This window comes from Apus apus, chromosome 22, assembly GCF_020740795.1.
Source record: "Apus apus isolate bApuApu2 chromosome 22, bApuApu2.pri.cur, whole genome shotgun sequence".
Lineage (NCBI taxonomy): Eukaryota > Metazoa > Chordata > Aves > Apodiformes > Apodidae > Apus > Apus apus.
The window spans coordinates 4,327,295-4,349,103 of record NC_067303.1 but is presented as its reverse complement, the minus strand read 5'-3'; the positions used below and the strand labels follow the sequence as shown (position 1 = coordinate 4,349,103).

General features: G+C 53.1%; 1 protein-coding gene across 2 annotated transcripts in view; it reads left to right on the top strand.

Moving 5' to 3' along the window:
* Window positions 1–21,809, top strand: part of SORL1 (sortilin related receptor 1) — a 53,293-nt gene that overhangs the window by 13,789 nt on the left and 17,695 nt on the right. Inside the window, exons 7-30 of one of the 2 annotated variants that reach the window (XM_051638640.1) lie at window positions 1,010–1,111; window positions 1,918–2,087; window positions 2,265–2,457; window positions 2,975–3,092; window positions 3,617–3,690; window positions 5,638–5,726; window positions 5,812–5,990; window positions 7,537–7,723; window positions 8,801–8,929; window positions 9,174–9,259; window positions 10,659–10,831; window positions 11,591–11,722; window positions 12,244–12,335; window positions 13,055–13,301; window positions 13,487–13,625; window positions 14,273–14,446; window positions 14,615–14,728; window positions 15,830–15,952; window positions 16,647–16,766; window positions 19,340–19,462; window positions 19,735–19,842; window positions 20,300–20,431; window positions 20,684–20,815; window positions 21,494–21,628. In XM_051638640.1, the coding sequence (XP_051494600.1) occupies window positions 1,010–1,111; window positions 1,918–2,087; window positions 2,265–2,457; window positions 2,975–3,092; window positions 3,617–3,690; window positions 5,638–5,726; window positions 5,812–5,990; window positions 7,537–7,723; window positions 8,801–8,929; window positions 9,174–9,259; window positions 10,659–10,831; window positions 11,591–11,722; window positions 12,244–12,335; window positions 13,055–13,301; window positions 13,487–13,625; window positions 14,273–14,446; window positions 14,615–14,728; window positions 15,830–15,952; window positions 16,647–16,766; window positions 19,340–19,462; window positions 19,735–19,842; window positions 20,300–20,431; window positions 20,684–20,815; window positions 21,494–21,628 (3,271 nt within the window). Of the gene's footprint in view, window positions 1–1,009; window positions 1,112–1,917; window positions 2,088–2,264; window positions 2,458–2,974; window positions 3,093–3,616; window positions 3,691–5,637; window positions 5,727–5,811; window positions 5,991–7,536; window positions 7,724–8,800; window positions 8,930–9,173; window positions 9,260–10,658; window positions 10,832–11,590; window positions 11,723–12,243; window positions 12,336–13,054; window positions 13,302–13,486; window positions 13,626–14,272; window positions 14,447–14,614; window positions 14,729–15,829; window positions 15,953–16,646; window positions 16,767–19,336; window positions 19,463–19,734; window positions 19,843–20,299; window positions 20,432–20,683; window positions 20,816–21,493; window positions 21,629–21,809 lie in introns of both variants that reach the window. The other variant, XM_051638641.1, reaches the window with a different exon arrangement.

Genomic DNA, 21,809 nt, shown 5'->3' with positions numbered 1-21,809 from the left:
GACTGGCCTGGCTGCAAACCCCTGATTTGGGAATTATATCCCCAGCTCTGGATTGGGGCACTTCCATCAAACCTTGGCCACAACAGGAGCAGCACTAGGAGGGGACAGGTTGGGTGGCAGAGGCAGCCAGGACTCCAGCTCGGTTCTGGGGGAGGAATGGTTGCTTAGTGATACAGAGCCTTGGGAAAAACCAGGACGCTTATTTTTGGAGCCTAAATCTGGGTTTAGGTTCTTCCCGTTGGCATCCCAGATGGAATAGGTTGCCCCCAGCTTTTCTGGGCTTTATTTTGCTATTTTGGCTTCGTGCTAGTGGCTTTCATTTTGTACAAATTGTCAAAAATAGGAAGGAAAGGACAGACTGCTGCGGAAAGAGGAATTAAAACCAGCCTTCTTGCCCCTACCTTCCAGTCTGTGTCCGTTTCCTCTTGTCCTATCCCAGGGCACCACTGAAAAGAGACTGGGTCACTTTTCTTGACACCCATCCTTCCACGTCTCTCAGCCTTTCCTCATCAGAGAGGTGTTCCAGTCCCTTACTCATCCCTGTAGCCCACCATTGGGCTTTCTCTAGTATATCTCAGTCACTCTTGAACTGGGGAACCCAGAACTGGTCACAGTACTCTAGATGTGGTCTCACCAGGGCAGAGGAGAGGAGATGATGACCTCCCTCGACCTGCTGGACACATTCTTCTTATTACACTCCAGGATACCACTGTCCTTCTTGGCCAAAAGGGCACATTGTCGTCCCAAGGATGACTTGTTGTCCGTCAGGACTCCAAGGTCCTTCTTCACAGAGCTCCTTTCAGGCAGGTCAACCCCTAATCTGTGCTGGGGAATGGATGTACACCAGTCCTGGGCAGCTTCCACGCTTTGCCTGCACACAGGGAGGCTCAAGTCCCAGGCACATGGTTCCTGGTCTTGCCCCAGTCTGCCTTTCTGCCACAGCTGGAGATGAAGGTGATTCTGGGGGTGAGAGCTGCTCCTCACTCTGTGTCCCTCTGCTCTGCCGCAGCGTTTGCAAGGCAGCTCTGAGCCACCTTCAGCCCAGCTCTGGGTGTCCTTCAACCGCAAGCCGATGCGCGTGGCACAGTTCGTCACCAAGCATCCAATTAAGGTAAGTGGTGCTTTCTGACAAGACCTCCTCTCTCTCCCTGCTTTGCCAAGGACGCCTTCAGATGTCAACAGCAGTTCCCTCTGTTCCACCAGACACTGTGGGAGTTGGAGCTGGGAAGGGACCTCGTATGACCCTGCTCGGGGGGATTTGGCTGAGGAAAAGTTCACATTAGGATGATCTCGTGGTTTCCACTTTGTTCTGCTGATTCTTGCCTCTGGAATCATAGAGTCATAAAATCATTAAGATTCGAAGGGACCTTAAAGATCATCTAGTTCCAACCCCCCTGCCATGAGCGGGGAACCCTCCCACTAAACCAGGAGCCCTGTGCAGGCCAGCAGGGTCCTGAGGACAAGGCTGTCTGGAAAGAGACAGTCACTGACTTCCTCCAGCACAGGTGATGGAGCCTGGCAGCAGAGCCCAGACACCCAGAGAGGGGCTGATCTCAGTGCTCACTGCTTTGCCTCTGCTTTTGGGGACCTTACCCCTTCTCGTGGCATGGGGTGCTTGGTTGCTGATCACTTGCTGGGTCCACCAGCATGGCCTGGAGCATCCATCTTCTCTGCAGGCAGAGGAGGTCCAGGGGGACAGGCAGGGTTGGCACAGGGTGGAGGGGAGTGATTGCTGGAGGAGAAACACAAAAGAGAAAAAGCGATGGGAAGATACTTGCCAAGTGGAAAAAATACAAACAGGTGGAGGGAAGAATGAGCTTCAGCTAGGTCAGGGAAACCATGACACCAGCCTGTCCATAAACCCTGCCTGTATGTCCACGTTGTGAAGCCAGCTCTCCTGTCACTTACATCCCAAAGGAATATTATGTTGCCGATGCCTCGGAGGACCAGGTGTTTGTGTGTGTCAGCCACGATAACAACCGCACCAACCTCTACATCTCAGAGGCAGAAGGCCTCAAGTTCTCCCTCTCTTTAGAAAACGTGCTCTACTACAGTCCGGGCGGAGCTGGAAGTGACACCTTAGTCAGGTAATATGGGATGTGCCCTTATTCTGGGCTGCAGAACGTGAGAACATCAGCCAAACTGCTGGAGTCTTTGGCTGTGTGAGATCAAAGCGTTGCTCCCATCCCCTGACTTGCCTGTCCCCCCAGCCCCAGGGAGGCGGTGACTGACTGATCCCCCTGCATTTCCAACTTTCCCCCCAGGTATTTTGCCAACGAGCCCTTTGCTGACTTCCACCGGGTGGAGGGCGTGCGGGGGGTCTACATCGCCACGCTGATCAACGGCTCCTTCAGCGAGGAGAACATGCGCTCGGTCATCACCTTCGACAAGGGGGGCACCTGGGAGCTGCTGCAGCCCCCGGCCCAGACACGCTACGGGGAGCAGATCGACTGCCAGGTAGGATGGGCTGGGAAGGGGCAGGGGGAAGCCCCCCTGTGAAAGAGGCTGATGTGGCACAGGCGAGCACAGGATGCAGCTCTGGAGGCAGGCTGGGAGAGTTGGGGTGTTCAGCCTGGAGAAGAGAAGGCTCCAGGGAGACCTTAGAGCACCTTCCAGTGCCTGAAGGGGCTCCAGGAAAGCTGGGGAGGGACTTGGGACAAGGGCAGGGAGGGAGAAGACAAGGGGGAAGGGATGAAAACTGGAAGAGGGAGCTTGAGGTGAGACATGAGGAGGGAATTCTGGAGTGTGAGGGTGGTGAGAGCCTGGCCCAGGTTGCCCAGGGAAGCTGTGGCTGCCCCATCCCTGGCAGTGTTGAAGGGCAGGTTGGATGGGGCTTGGAGCAACCTGGGCTGGTGGGAGGTGTCCCTGCCCATGCAGGGGGGTCAGAACCTGATAATCTTGAAGGTCCCTTCCAACCTTAACCATTCTGTGATTGTAGGATGGAGGGTTAATGCTGCTCTGGTTGCTCTTCCAGCTCTCCCAGGGCTGCTCTCTCCACCTGGCCCAGCGCCTGAGCCAGCTGCTCAACTTCCAGCTGCGCAGGATGCCCATCCTCTCCAAGGAGTCGGCGCCGGGACTGATCATCGCCACCGGTACCCACCTTCCTTCTCACAGATGGTTGTTGTCAGGACAGGAGGAACTTGGCAGCCTCTAGTTTGCACGTGCAGGTTACAAAGATGCAACTCACTGGTGCATTTTGCTGTCCTTTCTCTGCTGCCGTCCCCCCGCAGCAATTCCCACGTGTGCCTTTCGCTGCAGCACAGGGATGTGAGAAACCTTCACCTGCTTCATTCTCTTCCTCTTTCCTGCCACTGTCCTCGTGGAGGGTGTCTTGAACATGCAGAAATTCCTGTTTGCCTTGGTCTTTTACTGAAGACAACACTTTACACGTGTTGTTTGATCATGTTTGTAGCCATAGGTTTGTTTTTTTTTTCCCCCCAGCTGCTTTCAAAACTTGTAATAGTCTTTAAAATATTTGCTTCTGAAGGGATTGGTGAAAAATCAACTCCTCAGTCATCATTTTGTTCACAGGCAAAAATAGTTTAGAGGTGTCTGGCTTAATTTTAAGCAGTTGCTTTGCATTCCTCAAGAAAAATGGTGACTCCTGTTCTCCTAGGGTCTGTTGGCAAGAACATGGCAAGGAAAACCAACGTCTATGTCTCGAGCAGTGCTGGAGCAAGGTGGAGAGAGGTGAGGCTGCTCTTCTGCTTGCTGGCTTGGCCGGGGTGGTTGGTGGTGCAGCAGGTAGAACGTTGGCAGGGATACAGATAAGCAGTGTGCAGGTCCTAGGAATTAAAGGTGAGCTCCACATGCACCAGAGCTGTTGGAAGGTGCTGAATGTCACTTGAGACCAGGGCAAAAAGGTCTTTAGGTGAAGGACCAGGTGTGGTTTGGCACGGAGGTGAACCTCTCAGTCCTCTTGGTGCAGGTGGTGGCTTCAAACAGAGGAGACGTCCCTCCTCTATTTCTTCTTTTCACCTGGCAGGAGTTGCTCTCAGCACAGGTCATCTGGCCCCTTTTAGCTGGGAATGCCAACCAGGGCTGTGCATGTGAGTGTCTGGAGAAGCTCTGGCATCTTCCAGAAAAAAAAAACGGGATGTTGCCTTGGGTTTATGGGGAGTTTGATGGTGTTTACTAAGTGGGTGATCTGGTCTGCGGCAGCATTTGTGGTCTGCCTGTGCATTCTGCAGCCAGTGTAATATGGGATTCCAACATCTGCAAGTGATTTAATCCTGGGAATTAAGCAGCCTCCTTTTCCTCCCACAAGTGCTGCGCGGTCTGGGCTGATGCCTGGGCAGCTGCAGTGGGGCTGCAGCACGGGGCTGGTTGCCACCACAACCAGCCATGGTTGGGAGGGCATGCAAAAGCCAAGGCTCTCAGGTGCCATCCTCCTCTGGCTGGCAGGTGGGTTTGCCTTGAGGTGCAATTGAAACATGCCTGAGCCATGGCTAATGGGGGGCCTGGAGGAAAGCTTGGGACGGACTTTGGACAAGGGCAGGGAGGGAGAGGACAAGGGGGGATGGATGAAAACTGGAGGAGGGAGATTGAGGTGAGACATGAGGAGGGAATTCTGGAGTGTGAGGGTGGGGAGAGCCTGGCCCAGGTTGCCCAGGGAAGCTGTGGCTGCCCCATCCCTGGCAGTGTTGAAGGGCAGGTTGGATGGGGCTTGGAGCAGCCTGGGCTGGTGGGAGGTGTCCCTGCCCATGCAGGGAGGTCAGAACCTGATAATCTTGAAGGTCCCTTCCAACCTTAACCATTCTGTGATTCTATGACTCTAACAACACCCAGTCCTGCATCACTTGGACCCTTTGTGTCAGGAGCAGAGGTGCAGAATGACCCAGCACTGCAGCTCCTCAGCTGAGAACAGGAGCACAACTCCTTCTTCTTGGCTTTGGCCAACCAGCAGGCTGGAAGGCTTGTCGCTCTCCAAATCACTGGTACAGTCTGACAGTGCAGAAAATAAAGAAACAATACATTCAGTGCCCTGTGCTGGAACGTCCCTGAGCACGTTGGCACGCCCTGTGAGCAGAGTCAGGCATGGGCACACTCTGTGTTTTCATCCTGAGCTGTGCTGAGCTCCCCAGATAGGGAAGCAAAGGCGCTTTTGTGCTGGTGGTCTCTAAATAGAGCTGGACGTGTGAAATACTAGAAGTTTCTTGCTGTGAGATGGATGTATGAAACGTCTCTGTGGATTTTTTCTGCCCACCATGGACCCGCTTCTCTTTAAGCATTCACAAAACCTGACAGCCTGAGAAAAGCCACTAACCTGCTGAGTGTGGGGAAAGCCTCACAGACAGGACAAAGAGCTGCAGACTGAGAGGGGCAGTGATGAACTCTGGTTTCATATAATCCCACATTTTCCCCTTCATTCTCTCTCTGGGCAGGAGGAGCAGGTTCCAGAGCTGCTCTGAAGCACAGCTGCACACTGAGGGAAATTGGCCTGGCTGCTCTTGGCAGCAGGTGTTGGCCCATAAACACTTGGATCTCTGGTGCCTCCAGATACTTGGCTTGGCCCAGATGAACCAAAAACATTAGCTCGGGTCAGGCTGAGTTCGTGACAAAGCAAGCTATCCACCCAAGCTTTTCCCTTCATTCAGGGCAGCTCTGATCCACCCCTGGGCCCAATTTCTTTTCCAGGCACTGTCTGGACCCCACTATTACACCTGGGGTGACCACGGTGGCATTCTGGTGGCCATTGCTCAAGGCACTGAGACTGACCAGCTCAAGTAAGTGGCAGGGCAAGTGCAAAGGAGAGTTCCCTGGGGTGGGCAGGACCTGCCCCTGGCAGCTCTCCCAATGTTTTTCCTCCAGGTACAGCACCAACGAAGGGGAAACCTGGAAAACTTTCACTTTCTCAGAGAAGCCCGTGTTTGTGTACGGCCTGCTCACCGAGCCCGGGGAGAAAAGCACCATTTTCACCATCTTTGGCTCCTATAAGGAGAATGGCCACAGCTGGCTGATACTGCAGATCAACACTACTGACGTGCTGGGTAAGGGGACGGGGGGGGCTGGAGGTGTCACTGGTGCTGGGTTGTGCAGGTGGCAGAGCTGTCCTGTCTCCACCCCACAGCTCTGCAGGTTACACTTGCTGGTAAAGCCCTTACCTGAAACCAGCTGGTCCCCTTGCCTGCCCCATGCAGCCCTGGAGGTGCAAGTCAGATCTTGCCATGTCACCTCTGGAGGGCTGAGAGTGAGGAGGGGACATGGGAGAGGAAGCCCAAAGTGACCTAGAGACCTCAGGCTACAAACCAAACTGTTGAGCCCCCCAAGGCTCTTAGAGTCTCACTGATGAGCACGGGAAGTTGGGCTCCTAAATACTAACTGGGCACGGAGAAAACCTTTGCTGCTCTTGCCCTCCATCCTGTTTCCCAAGAGACCCTGAGTGATGCCCTCAAGTCCCATTAGCAGCAGAACCTGCTGCCCGGGCTGTGGTGCCACCACTGCCTTTGGGTGGTGTCCCTTTGTCCCCACGGACATGGCTGCTGTTGGCACCTGTGTCCCCTGCACTCTCCCTGTCACCCCTTCTCCCTGCACACTGAAGGATTTGTTGGAAAAGGGGAAAAAAAAAATTAAAAAGAGCCTTCTGAAGGCTTGTGCCTATGAATGTTTTATAACCCGTTTCAGCTTTGACTGCGAGGCGGCTTTTTAATCAAAGAGCAGTTAAACCCAACAGAGGAATTTGCTTGACTAAAATTCATAACCAATTCCCTTGACGTTTTGTTAGAAACGGATCTGTTTGGTAACCAGCACGACTTCATTTAAATGAGGCATTGCAAATTCCCTGTCACCACAACAGGGCTGCTTGTTGCCTCCTGTCACCGAGTGCCACTGCACGCTCTGAGCTGAAATGCTTTCTGCTCTGCCTGTTCTTTTAAGCCAGGGCTAGAGCCTTGACATCAGGAGGAAACTGCTGGTTTTGTGCCTGAGGAGGGTGGGGAGAGGGAAGGGACAATGGGTTTTATCATGGTGCATGGGTGGGTGCCAGTGCACCCGCCCTCCCTGAGCATCCTGGGTCTGGGTGCCACCAGCCATGGCAAGAAGCTGAGGTTTGTGAAGCCTCCTGGGAGGCTGTGATGGCAACTTGGAGCTTGCAGCTCCTCCTGAGAGGCCTGGAGCAGCTCCTCTGAGAGGCCTGGAGCAGCTCCTCTGAGAGGAAGGCTCTGCACGTCCCCAGAGCTCAGTGCTGATGCAGGATGTGGCACCACGCTCTGCACAGCCTCACCAGCAGCAACCAAGGGACACCTGGGGCTGCTTTGAAACCTGAATAGAAGGGAGTACTTCTGGACTCTGAGGGTAGCAGAGCCCTGGGACAGGCTGCCTAGGGAGGCTGTGGAGTCTCCATCCCTGGAGACATTCCAAACCTGGATGTGTTCCTGTGGGATCTGCTCTAGGGGATCCTGCTCTGGCAGGGGGGTTGGACTAGATGATCTGCGGAGCTCCCTTCCAACCCCCACCACTCTCTGACTCTAAACCCTTGCTGTGGGGGGGCCACCAGCACTGTACCATTCCTTACCCCAACCTTGTCCCTTCTCTTAGGGGTCCCTTGCACAGACAATGACTACAAGCTGTGGTCACCCTCCGACGAGCGAGGCAATGAATGCTTACTGGGGCATAAAACTGTCTTCAAAAGGAGGACTCCTCATGCGACCTGTTTCAATGGGGAAGATTTTGACAGGCCTGTCATGGTCTCCAACTGCTCTTGTACAAGGGAGGACTTTGAATGGTAAATACCAATTAATTTCTTTTAGTCTGGATTGCAAGTCTGAGATAGATATCTGTGACCAATCGCTCAGAGGACACAAACATCCCATTTGCTGAGCTCTTTGCATCGCTGCTTGGTTTTATAGCAAAGAGGAAACTAAATAGACTGAAACATCCTTTCATAAATAATGGGGCTTGAGGCTTAATTAATGTCTTCAGAGCCTTTCGGGAGCCTCTGAGAGGTTCTATAGAAGAGGAAAGTATTGTTAATCCACCGCTTTCTTTTAAATGATAGTGGACAATTTCCCATCACATATAGAGCTCCTCCACTGAAAGGCTTAGTGACCCTTTAGCAGCAGGGATGCAACTGGTCCTGCTGGAGGACTTTATCTGGAATTTGCACATGACTGACACTGCACAGCTCTTAAGATTAAAAAGCTCCCTGGCACTGGGATGCAAAGGTTTGGGGTTAGTAAGTGATCTGCTTTTCAGGGACTGGACTTTGAGCAGTGCTCAGGGCCAGGCCACTCGGGTGCCTGGTACATGCAGTTAAGAAGAAGGGTCCAGACCTGCCAGTCTGATGCCAAGGCAGACTGGAAAGGGGTCTGGCTCACCATGAGCAGCCTGGAAATAGGGCTGGCGGGATCTGATTCCTGCCTCAGAATCACAGCCCTGGGCCCCCCGCAAAATCAGACAGACATAACCTCTTCCACAGTGTTTTCCAAGGAATAGACACTCTGGTAACTCCCATTTTAGCAACAGCAAAAGCCAAGACATGCACCAGTGACCTAAACCAGCAGGAAAGCTGGGGCTGGCAGCCAGATTTTGAGGGTGCTCTGGCTCTGCTGCTATGCCTTGCTGCCTCACCTGCCCTAGTGTGCTGAGCCACTGGCAGGCTTATTTCCAAAATGCTCTTGAAACACCCTGAGGACAGAAGCTGTCTGGCTGTAAAATATTATTACACAGCTAAATACTGATAATAAATGAACCTCTGAGATCCTTTGGCTTCTTAAAAATTCTGTGAAGAGAGAAATAATATAGCATGGATGCATTTTTCCCTTCTCTCCCTTCCCTCCTTACATCTCCCTTCTCCTTGCAGTGATTTTGGCTTTAAACTGAGTGATGACTTATCATTAGAAGTGTGTGTCCCTGACCCTGAATTTGCTGGGAAACTCTACGACCCACCAGTCCCTTGCCCTGTTGGCTCAACTTACAGGAAGACTCGAGGGTATGTGTTGAACTCGGGAGGGGAACCTGCTCTTCCAAATGCTGCCATTGATGCTATTGGTGATAAAAACTACAACCAACCACAAAACCCACACGCAAACGCCCCATGAGTGGCAGTAAACGAACGGCATGTTTGGACAGACATTGCAAAAAAGCACTGCTGCTTCTCCTGGCTGCACGTGGGGAGGGGGTGGGGGAGGGATATTAAGAGTTTCCATGAAATAAACTGGCTGGATATGTTGCAGCTACCGAAAGATCTCTGGGGACACTTGCACAGGTGGAGACATCGAGTCGCGGCTGGAAGGGGAGCTGGTACCGTGCCCACTCGCTGGTGAGTACACACAGGATTGCTTCAGGCACAAAGGTTTCATTCATAAAACCCTTGGCCGGTGCTTGAGGGGCCAGGCACAAATTCCCAGAGGGCAGGAACCCTCTTCCCCCTGTCTTGTCCTCACTCTAGCGGGCTTGAACCCAAGCAGAAAGACAACAGTTGGACCAAAGGTTCCCCCACCCCCAAATCCTGGACAGACCCTTGTGAAGGTACCACCCTGAGACAGGCCACTGTACAGGGTTGAACAGTGGTTATTTGGGGCCAGACTGGGGCAGATGCTGCCCTTTAGTCCTGCCAGACTTCTCCTCTGTCCTTGTTTTCTCCTCTCAAACATCCAAGGCACTGAAAGGGTCTCGTGCCCCGGTGCTGCCAAAGTTATTTGCATTCTGCTCATTAGAGCTTTAATTTAATCTGCCGTCATCAGCTGCGTGATTAGCATGCTGCTGCACTGAGTGCCTGAGACAGGGAGGAGGCTGGAGCAAGGCTTAGGAGCACAGCCCCCAGCCCCACCAGATATTCCAGGTGCAAAACAGCCTGGTGGGTACCTGGGGAAGTATTCCCTCTGCTGGGATTCACACCAGTTCCCCTCCCAGTTCAGAGCCCAACATCTTATTCACCCCTCGGAGCCCTCTGGAGCTATTTGGAGAGCAGTGTTAGTCATGCTGAGAAGGGCCCTGCTGATTGAAAAAATAAACCTGCAGTCCCCACTGGGCTGGGCTTTGAAGTGCTGTGTTCCCAGAGTATTTGCTGATCCTCTTCAGATACGTGTTGGCTCGCACCATGGTAACACTTTCACGTACAGGATCTGCTTCCTATCTCCCTATAATCTCATTAGGGATGCACAGCCAGGGTTACTTACTGACATTAGCTTTGCTCATTAATTGCATTATTGGACTCAACCGGTAGTGTGCTAATGCCTGGGAGACTCTGTCCCAGACCAGGATCCCATTACACTCGATTCTGTGTAAATTAGAACCAAAACCCACTCGGGGAGGTTTACTGCAGGTCCAGTATCCCCTCAGACTCATGGATTTACATCACTCCCACCTTTTTTATGAGGTTTTTGAGGAGCAGGAGATCAGTATTTTGTTTCCCATTGGCAGCACACTAACTGGGGCAGGAAGGTGGTTTTTGCTGTCCTCACCTCCTCCTCCAGCCCCCGGGGTAACAAGGGGCACAGTGTGTTGGGGCACGAGGACCCACGTAAGGCTCTTAGTGTGTTCTCATTAACCTAATCCCACGGAGACAAAGGGCCTTTGCCTCCCCTTTTGCTGGGGTGCTAAAACCTGCAGCAAGAGGTAAGGGAAAAAACAACCACCAGCCTGGTCATTTCTTTTTGCCCCTGGAGTAGCCTAAAGCAGGCAGAGGTGTCTAAAGAAGGTGCTCCCTGTTGTTGCAGAGGAGAACGAGTTCATTCTCTACGCCACCCGTTACTCCATCCACCGCTACGACCTGGCCTCTGGTGTCAGTGAGGAGCTGCCCCTGGCTGGGCTGAGAGGGGCTGTTGCCCTGGACTTTGACTATGACCACAACTGCCTGTACTGGGCCGACGTCACTCTTGACATCATCCAGGTGAGGTGGGGAGAACCACGGAATCATCAGAGAATGGCTGGGGTTGGAAGGGGCATTTAAAAGTCACCTGGGCCAGCCCCCTCTGCAGGGCACAGGGACCTTTTGAAGTAGGTCAGGCTGCTCAGAGACTGGTCAAGCCTGACCTTGAATGTTTCCAGGGATGGGGCCTCCACCACATCTCTGGGTAACCTGTTCCAGTGCTTCACCACCCTCATTGTTAAGAACTTCTTCCTGATACCCAGTTTGAATCTACCCTGCTGTAGTTTAAAACCATTGCCCTTGTCCTCTCCCTCCCTGCCCTTGTCCCAAGCCCCTCCCCAGCTTTCCTGGAGCCCCTTCAGGCCCTGGAAGGTGCTCTAAGGTCTCCCTGGAGCCTTCTCTTCTCCAGGCTGAACACCCCAACTCTCCCCGCCTGTCTCCAGAGCACAGCTGCTCCAGCCCTCTGATCATTTTTAGGGGCCCTTCTCTGGACTTGTTCCAACAGGTCCATGTCCCTCTTGTGTTGAGGACTCCAGAGCTGAACACAATGCTCCAGGTGGGGTGTTACGAGAGCAGAGCAAAGGGCTGAGGCTGCCATGGTGCCAGCTGGCCACGCATTGCCTCCTTGCAGTGTTGGATACACACCCTGATGTACAAATGTTTGTCTTGCCTGTTCCTCCCCTCCAAGCTGTCTGTCCTGGCTTGCCTTGCACGCCTGACCCTGCTCACCTTGGGGCTGTGGAAGTTCCTCATTTTTTTACTTCTGATTCTTTATTTCAGCGTCTTTGTCTCAACGGCAGCTCTGGGCAGGAAATAATCATAAGCACCGGGCTGGAAACAGTGGAAGCTTTGGCCTTTGAACCTCTCAGTCAGTTGCTGTACTGGGTCAATGCTGGGATTCCCAAAATAGAGGTACAGCTACATCCACCCATGCTGCACAAGAGGTGAATGTGTCCCTGCATTCTTCAGGCAGCTGGGCCCTAAGTTGAGTGCTGCCCTGAAGTCCCATTGCTGGTGGGGAATGACTCAAGCCTGGCCTTTGTCCCACGTGCCACTTTATAGGGTCTGAATGCAAACAGGGTGTGATGCCACTCAGCCCCGTGTCCTTCAGCAAGGTCAGCTTGTGAGGCTGAGGTGTGCAGCAGAAATGGGGGGAAGAAAGCAACATCCTGGTGCAGAATGCACAGCCACACAGGGCATGGACACAGCACTGTGGGTGGCCCTGCTGGCTCAGTCACACCCAGTCTCAATAAATACACCCACCAAGCCTCTTAATGTCACCTGCTTTTACAATAGCTGCTCCCTGTGCCCACGGGAGTATTTTAGGGAGCAGTTATCACCTGCCACAGATTCCACGCCAGTTTAACCAGAGCAGTTGCCTCCTGTGTTGCCCACACTAAACACAGCCCTCCTGTTTTTGGTTACAACTCCAGGTTGCCAACCCAGATGGAGACCTACGACTCACTGTCCTCAATTCCTCCATCCTTGAACGACCCAGAGCCCTCACCCTGGTTCCCCAAGACGGGTAAGAAAAAGACCATCACAAGTAGTTGGGTGCCTTGGTGTTCCCTAGGGAACCAGGCTAGTAGAGCACCCCCTCCCCCCCTGCATCACTACACTCATAAGAGGCAGACACAAGGGTAAAGCTGTGGGAGCTGTGGTCCCAAAGGACACGCTGTGGGGACAGGAGTGGTGGAACACAGCAAGGCAGGCACAGCTCACAGTCCTGCCCTGTGGCACCCGCTCTTGCCACCATGTACCTAACCAAGGCACCAGCCACCTCAGAGCAGAGATCAGAGGCTGGTTTTGCTTTCAATTCAACTGCTGCTTCCCTGCCCATACGTATCTGCTAGTAAAGAGCTTTTCCTGCCTGTAGAACAGGTCTTACCATGAGGAGAGCTGCAGGGAGGAGCTGAGCTCTGCTCTAATTCAAGAGCCAAATGCAAGTCCCATCGTTCTGAGGATGGTTTTGTGGCAGCTGCAAATGTAGCCCTGACAAACCTGAGCTGCCTTTAGCCATATGCACTAAAGAAAAACAGTGCAACACCAGGTAACCTCCAGCTAGATAAACCTCTCTGCTGCTTGTAGATCTGCCAGGGGTGTTCACTACCAGTGCAAGGAGCTCCCTTTCCAATGCCATGTCTTGCAAGACACGTGGAACGGAAAATATTGAAGCCTCTAACCTGTTCCCTTCGGATGAGTTGTTTTGGTATTATTTCAAGTCACCTCTCTGCCTCTTGCCAGGTTGATGTTCTGGACAGACTGGGGAGACTCCAGAGCTGGCATTTACAGAAGTGACATGGATGGCTCATCAGCCAGGTGCATCGTTTCGGAGGGCGTGCGGTGGCCAAACGGCATTTCCGTGGATGACAGCTGGATCTACTGGACTGAAGCCTACATGGACAGGATTGAGAGGGTGGATTTCAACGGGCTGCAGAGATCTGTCATCCTGGACAGCCTCCCTCACCCCTACGCTATTGCTGTATTTAAGGTATGGACATGTGCTTAATGCATGCTTAAGGTGTGCTCAGAGGTTGTTGTGCCCGTGGGGCGGGCGGTGGAAGAGCATGGACCACTCTGGATTTGGAGAGTAGAAGCAGGCATGATGCTTGCTTTATATCTCTGCTCCTGGCACCTTCTCATGCACCCCCCCTAAGAGCAAAGCTTGTGTTTCAGAATGAAATCTACTGGAATGACTGGTCACAGCTGAGTATTTTCAGAGCATCCAAAACCAGCGGCTCCAGAATGGAGATCTTGGTTGGCCGATTAAATGGGATCATGGATATGAAAATCTTTTACAGAGGAAAGACAACAGGTAATGGCATGAGTGTGCAGATGATCTTTCCTGTGATTTAGGAATGTGTTCATCCCCCATTTCCACAGGTCCCCAGGCCACCGGGCTGTCCTGGCTGACATGTTTTGAGCCTGAATATATCCCCATCCCTGCAGGGTTTAAAGCAGTCAGGTGCTGCCGTAAGGAGTGTGTTTCATGAGAGGTGCACCCAGCACCTCTGCCAGGAGAGATGTTCCCCATCAGGGAGAGAGCCCCTAGGGCACTTGGCTGTGGTGGCACCTCATAGTTTAGGTCACAAACCATGACCTTTCCATGCAAGGCCAGACAAATAGAGGGTTTCAGAACAGCACCAACTTTATCATCCATCTGGGCTGCAGGGAGGTAGTGGTGGCCACAGTGTGATGGATGTGCTGAGGAGATTGGCTTCATTTTCAGATGGGTGTAGGACCATCAAAGAACTTTGCCAGCCTGCAAGAGCCTGGGAGGACCCTTAATGCCCTCAGTGTCCCTGGAGCAGATGGCTCTGTGCGTTTCTAAGGCCCACCTCAGTGCTGAGGAGCTTGCTCCTAACGGGGGTCTGACCCCAAAGCCTGGGATGGTAGGTGAAGTGGGGCTTCCTGCAGTGTCTCCAGCCCTCTGTCCTGACAGTGTCCCCTTCCTCGTGCCAGGGAAGAATGCCTGCATTGCCAAGCCCTGCAGCCTGCTCTGCCTGCCCAAGTCAAACAACGGCAGGAGCTGCAAGTGCCCTGAAGGGGTGTCCAGCACCGTGCTGCCCACAGGGGACGTGAAGTGTGACTGTCCTCATGGCTACATCATGAAGAACAACACTTGCATAAAGGAAGGTAAAAACCACACTTGGTCCTTTGTGCTCCTTTGAGGAGCTCTCTGCTGGTGGTGGAGGCTGGCGTGACTTCCTGCTGCTTTTTGTGTGAGGAGGAGCACGGCCTGTCTCCTGAAAGAGCAGTGTCAGGCCTCCTGCCAGCTCGGTTTTGTTTTCCCTTTTGCACCAGAAAACACGTGTCTCCCGAACCAGTACAGATGCTCCAATGGGAACTGCATAAACAGCATCTGGCAGTGTGACAATGACAACGACTGCGGGGACATGAGCGATGAGAAGAACTGCCGTAAGTGTCCTGCAGGGACATTCCCACCTCCAGATTTAGATGCTGGCATGGCACCTGAGCTGATGGGCTGCACTCCCTTCCTAGTCATGGGGAACAAGAGGCTAAATGTCTACCATCCAGTGAGACTGATGCCAGCTCTCATCTGAGAGCATGTGTTTGTCTCTTGCAGTAATTCTCTTCTGAGGCTAATTGAGGGCACGGCCAATGCCAAGAAAAAGAGTGGAGCTAGCAAGTGACTTTCTGTCTTCAGAGGGCTGGAGCAGCTCTGCTCTGGAGACAGGCTGGGAGAGTTGGGGTGCTCAGCCTGGAGAAGAGAAGGCTCCAGGGAGACCTGAGAGCACCTTCCAGTGCCTGGAGGGGCTCCAGGAAAGCTGGGGAGGGACTTGGGACAAGGGCAGGGAGGGAGAGGACGAGGGGGAAGGGATTAAAACTGGGAGAGGGAGATTGAAGTGAGACATGAGGAGGGAATTCTGGAGTGTGAGGGTGGTGAGAGCCTGGCCCAGGTTGCCCAGGGAAGCTGTGGCTGCCCCATCCCTGGCAGTGTTGAAGGGCAGGTTGGATGGGGCTTGGAGTAACCTGGTCTAGTGCAAGTTGTTGGATCTATTTGATCTTTAAGGTCCCTTCCAACTCAAACCATTCTATGATTCTATGATCTTCACTGTGTGAGCGTGGGCCTCTTGCTCAGCTAATAAATGAAGTTCACACATTAAAGATGGATGTCACCCTTTCAAGTAAAACCAGGGACCAACGTGTGCAGGAGGGGTAGATGTTCCAGGACTTTGCAAAGCCTGAAGAGTTTGGACTAGTGCACTGTGGAAAAAGGGCTGGGTTTAAAGTCAGGAATCAGTGGAGATCCCTGGCTTGTGAGTGGACATGGTGGGTTGCAGTCCTGATCCCTCCTGGGCAGAGCTGACACCTCCCTGCTCTGCTTTAGACATTGTACCTAATCATGACAATAAAATGCAGGGAGGGACTCAGGCTGCACTGAGCCAAGTGGGCAGGATGCTGGCCCTGTCCCCTCAATTCCCTCTACTAGGCTCAGGTGGCAGGAACTGTCGTCCAACCGTAACCTCCTCCTTCTCCTCCTCTCCACCACCTCAGCCACCACCGTGTGTGACGCCGACACCCAGTTCCGCTGCCAGGGCTCAGGGACCTGCATCCCACTGTCCTACAAGTGTGACCTGGAGGATGACTGTGGGGATAACAGTGATGAGAGTCACTGCGGTGAGTGGCCTCCCTCTGGATGCCTTTCTGAGTCACCCGCCCCAGAAGTGGTCCTGCTCTGGCAGGGGGTTTGGACTCCATGATCTCCAGAGGTCCCTTCCAACCTCTTAACATTCTGTGACCTCCTTCCCTGTCCCTGGGCAAGGGTGGGAAGCCCAGCAGAGCTGCAGGGCAGGGCACTGCTCCTAGATGATCCCCCTGTTTCTCCAGGCTGACAACTGCCTTCTCCCATCATTTACTGGGACATGAGGGACAGGAGAGGCAAACAGGGCCACGTGCTGGTTCTCCCCCTCGCTGACTTTTGTGCCCTCATCATCCCAGGGGTCTCCTTGGGCACTCCTGTGACCCACAGCCAAATACTGAGCAGAGATTACAAGCTGACCTTGGGCAGCTGCCCAGCAAGCACACAAGAGGGTGGGTTCCTCAGTGGGGTCTTGTTTGTGGCTATCCAGTGCCAGCTTAGCAACTGGGAATGGTGGGGTGCTGAGCTGAAGGAGAGAAGGGGCTGGGAGACAGCAAGGTGGCAGCTCTTGGTCATTCCTGAGACACAAACCCATGCTTTCAAAGCCTGCTTTGTGTGTTTCATCTGTTGTCTCTGAGATATTGACCTCCTCTCCTCAGCCAATAGCCCATGTGGAGCTTTCCTCCTCTCCCTGGATCCACCAGCTTCTGATCTGCCTGTGCTTGTTTGCAGAGGCTCACCAGTGCAGGAGTGATGAATTCAGCTGCAGCTCAGGGATGTGCATTCGTCTCTCCTGGATGTGTGATGGTGACAACGACTGCAGGGACTGGTCCGATGAAGCCAACTGTACTGGTAAGCACTGGGATGTGATCAGTCACCTTCTGTTGCAAACACTCATGCCTTAGAGCCCGAGGTGCTGTAAGACAGTGGCCAACACCTTGTGCCTCAGTTTCCTTGCTGTTCCCAGCAGGACAGCCAGGCAGGCTGCAGCTCAGCTCAGGACCATGCAATGCTCCAGAAATGAAAGGTTTCTTTCTTCCAGGGCCTTCAAAAGGCCTCAGGGCTCGCTGGGAATTTGCTGACCACCTTGCTCTGCTCACACAGTGATCCAGCCTTGCCTTTTACTTGCAAGATGGCACCAACAGACGTGCCTTGGTGATGGCCAAGGGGCCATCTACCTTCTGTCTACCAGCCAGTGGTGGCCATGCCTTTGAAACACCTTCTGGGGAGGTGGGTCTGTGGCTGCTGGGCAGCCAAAGGATGCTTCTGCACAAAAAAAAAAGGCTCCCCTGTTGGATGGAGAGAGCAAACAGGCCAATGAGCAATGATCACCTTTCACAGCTTGAATGCTGACCACTTCCTTGCCATTAAATCCATTGCAGGAAACAGGCATGTTCTTGGCAGCTTCTCCCCAGTTAATTGATCTGAAGGAAAGGCAGATTTATTTTGGGGAAGTGGCTTCTCTTCTGAGCAGCCACACTTTGCTCCATGGGTTTGGGAATCTAACAAAAGGGTGTCACGGGTGTGGAGTCACATGTGGAAGATCCGTCCTTGTTTTCACTTGCAACTCATATTGGTGCAACCTAGTTGCCAGAAATGGTATTGTCCCTAGTCTGCACCTCTCCTGCTGCAAGTCCCACACCCGTGAGCTTCGTCCTCTATTTGCAGTTGAAAGTCACAACACTTAACTGTCCTCAGCACCACTGATGTCCCTGAGCAGCCTCCTGAAGTTCACACACAGGCAGAGCCTTTTCCTCCATAGAAAAGCCAACACTGTGCTGGGTTTTTCCATTACAAAAAAAGCCAAACCAACAAAAAAAACCCCAAAAACCAACCAAGCCAAAAAACTTAAGTGTTTACAAGAAAAAGGAGTTCTAAGAATAGGCAGTGCTTCAGTCCATCAGTGAAAGGCACAAGACCATACTGAAGACATGGGGTGTTACAAGTGGTTTCCATAATCAGCCCCTCAGAGCACACAGGGGGCTGGGGGAGCCACGAGAGCCCCCTGGGGAGATGGTCTCAGCAGCAGGTTTGCTCTGGGGGCAGCCCCTCTGGAGGCAGGAGGATCTAGGAGATCCTCTTCAGGCCTCCAAGCCCCTGTGTGCTCAGCCCAAGTGGCATTTGCTGTCCCTGGGAACACACATGCTCTAAACCATGGCACTGGGGATCCTGGTCTTTAGCATTCCACGTGCATGGCTACAGAAGAAGGTTCAATTTATATTGGTATCACTTATCTCTCATATGAGTTTCTCCAGAGAGAATTACTACAGGAAAGGAACCTACTTCAAAAAGCATATCGGGCTTGTAGAGCCTGGAATTGAAATTATCTAAGAGGATCACAGTTATTTGAGAAACATTTCATCTGACTCCACCAGCTGCAATTATTGCTCTTATCTGAAATAATTACATTTCACACTGAATACCTAATAGAATATTACTGCCACAAGTTGTAGTATTTTGAAATATCTGCAAGTGCATGTCACTCACTAGCCTCAAATTCAGTAACATGCAGTTTAATTAAGTTGAATATTGCTTTTCTTCTCAATAATGACGAGTGCTCTCCTGGTTGAAGAGCAGTATGTGTCTCTAAAGTGACAGCACAGCCCAGGCTTCAACCGAGATACCCCACAGGCAGATTTTGTCATGACAGGAACCTGAGGAAAGCCAGGGCTCTGCTCCCTTGGAAGCCCGAGGAGAATTGTATTTCCAATTTGCTTTGGCAGCACGGAAAAGCTTTGCCTGCCTTAATTAAAAGCTGTCTCTAAGTCTGCCCTGCCTTGCATGGGGGACCACCAAGGCTTGCTCGCTCACTGGGATGTTTCTCACCATGAAAAAATAAAAATCATCAAGGTTGGAAGGGACCTTAAAGATCATCACGTTCCAACCCCCCTGCCATGAGCAGGGAACCCTCCCACTAGACCAGGTTGCACAAAACCTTGTCCAACCTGGCCTTAAAAACCTCCAGGGATGGGGCAAAAACCTCCAGGGATGGGGCAACATTGTGAAATAGGTGCTGAGCCATCTCATAAAAACTACAGTAGTACCTAGAAAGGTTGGACCAGATGAACCTGGAGGTCCCTTCCAGCCTGGCATGCTAGCATGCTACGATCTCTGGCAAGATGCCACCGTGGTCACCATTGCCCACACACACTGAGGACCAAGATCAAAGGGAAAGAGGCTCCTGGCTTGGGGAGAGCTCTAGGGGGTCTCACTGGCCTCCAAAAGCCACCCCTGAGGCACAGAGAGGAAGGGACCACAGCGAGCACCCGGACTGCTGGCAGTCGCTTGCTTGGGACCCACGAGGGGGTCTCTTGTGCTCTGTGCTGGGACCTGCCGTGGTGTCAGGTGCTGGTGCAGAGAGAGGGAGCAGGGATGTGGCAGCAGCCCCCACTCAGGCTGTGTTCCCCACCCCCTGGTTTCAGCAGTATATCACACCTGTGAGGCCTCCAGCTTCCAGTGCCAGAACGGCCACTGCATCCCGCAGCGCTGGGCCTGCGACGGCGACGCCGACTGCCAGGATGGCTCTGATGAGGACCCTGCCAACTGTGGTAAGGCCACCATGTGCCCAGGGGCTCTGCCACGGGGTGGGAGGGATTGCTACAAACTCAACTTTATCTCACAAGTTTACCACCCAAGATAAACCCACAGCAAATGCAGGGGGACGGTTCCCATCTCTCCCAGAGCAGGTTGATGCGGGGAGAAGGCGCTCAGGGCTGTGCGCTCATGGGTTTCTGTAGCTAACTAAAGGCAGCTTTAAAAAATAAAACAAAACAACACACAAAACAAACCCACACAACGTCCAACCACTTCTGAATTTCAGAAAAGAAGTGCAATGGCTTCCAGTGCCCCAATGGCACCTGCATCCCAACCAGCAAACACTGCGACGGCGTCAACGACTGCGCCGACACCTCGGATGAGCAGCACTGTGGTGAGGAGCAGGGGGGTGGGGAGCTGGAGGGGCCCTGGCCAGGAGGGCTGGCAGCCTTCATGGTCTGCCCAAAGCCTGGCTGGCTGGGAGAAAAACCCTGGTGAGATAATGGGAAAACCTCACGAGCACAAGCCCCCTGGGAAATCAGCCAGACTGGGGGTGTTGATGGAAGGCACCACAGGGAGGGCTGTGGCTGGAAGGGGGGGGGTGCTCTCAGGGAGGTGACCAGACACTTCCTGGTGCCTCTGCCAACCCACTTGCACCCCAACATGTTCTCTGGCAATGGCAGCCTGTGCAGGGACAGGGATGGAGCAATTTGTCTTGGAAAGTTTCTGTTAACTTCCTGAAATCCAGCCGCTGCACTCAGGTCTGTGCAAACACGAACCGGGTGGCTTTCCTGCTGCCAAGGACAGCAGAGGTGCCATCCCCCTCTCCTCTTGCCCTCCTGTTTCTCCAGAACCCCTGTGCACCCACTACATGGATTTTGTGTGCAAGAACAGGCAGCAGTGCTTGTTTCACTCCATGGTGTGTGATGGCATCATCCAGTGTCGGGATGGATCAGATGAAGATGCCAACTATGCTGGCTGCTGTAAGTGTGATTCTGTGCATCTCTGCACCAGGAGGGTTGGATAGAGGATGCACCAGAGGCATGGAGAGGAGAGTGCTACTCCCCAGGTACCTGAAAGCTGCCAGACCTCCTAAGAAGTGGCTCTGGATTGTAATACTCTGCTCTGATTGCCTCTGAGTGTGCTCCTTCCTTCCTCCTCAATGATGAAGTTTCCTCATGAGGTTCCCTGGGTCTTTACACTAAACCTGATGTCCCTCCATGCTGCCCCTGCAGCCCAGGACCCCGAGTTCCACCGGACCTGTGACCAGTTCAGCTTCCAGTGCCAGAATGGTGTGTGCATCAGCCTGGTGTGGAAGTGTGATGGGATGGATGACTGTGGTGATCACTCCGACGAAGCAAACTGTGGTGAGCAGTACCTCAGGGCTCCTCCCACCAGAGCTCCAGCCTCCTTTGAATTTCTTGGTATTTTCCATAGGCACTGATGTGAAGGTACACATCTGTGTCTGTGCACTGTTCCACTTGCACATGGCAGTGTCTCACATGCAGATCAGTATCATTTTCCTCCTGTTGCAGGTAGGTCAAGTGAAGCTCGCTGAAAATCCAACACGGGTGGCACATCCTGGGCTTGACTAAGTCATATGTGACCATATTTACTCCACAGATTTCCAGCCCAAAGCAGACAGGCAGTTTTCAGCCAAGCTCAATATTTACCACTGTTCCCTGGGTGGCTGCAGGAGCTGCACCCAGCCAGATGAAGCAGCTGTGTCTTCATTTCAGAGTTGCAGTGTTTGCTTCTCCATTTCTGCCATGCTCTGTCTGAATTTGGCTGTCAGCTCTGGTTCTCAGATCAGAGGTGGTGTCTGGTCATGAAGCACCCAGCACACAAACATAAATAGTGGTGGCAACAGGCTAGTGAGGGCTGTGAGGAATGGGGATGCTGGAGATGAAGGACTCTGCGTGTTCTGCTCAGGGGGATTCTCTCTGGACGAGCTGTAGCCTGGCCTGAGATGCTCCCACACCTCAGCTGTGCTCAACACTGATGAGATAACGTTGGAGCTCACAGAACTCTCCTCTCCTTGTCAGAAAACCCAACAGAGGCTCCAGACTGCTCCCGGTACTACCAGTTCCAGTGTGGGAATGGGCACTGCATCCCCAAGTGGTGGAAATGTGACGAGGAGAATGACTGTGGGGACTGGTCTGATGAGAAGGACTGCGAGGGTAAGGACACACACACACTGCTCTGCTCATGGGCCCCAGCCAAGGCTGGGCTGTGACATCCTGAAGGACCACCCTCAGCACCAGCTGCCTTCCCCCAGGACTGCTTGGGACAGGGCCCGTGGCTCCAAAAATTCCCAATGAATGGGCTGCGTGTGCACACTCTCGTGCATCTTTCCACTCT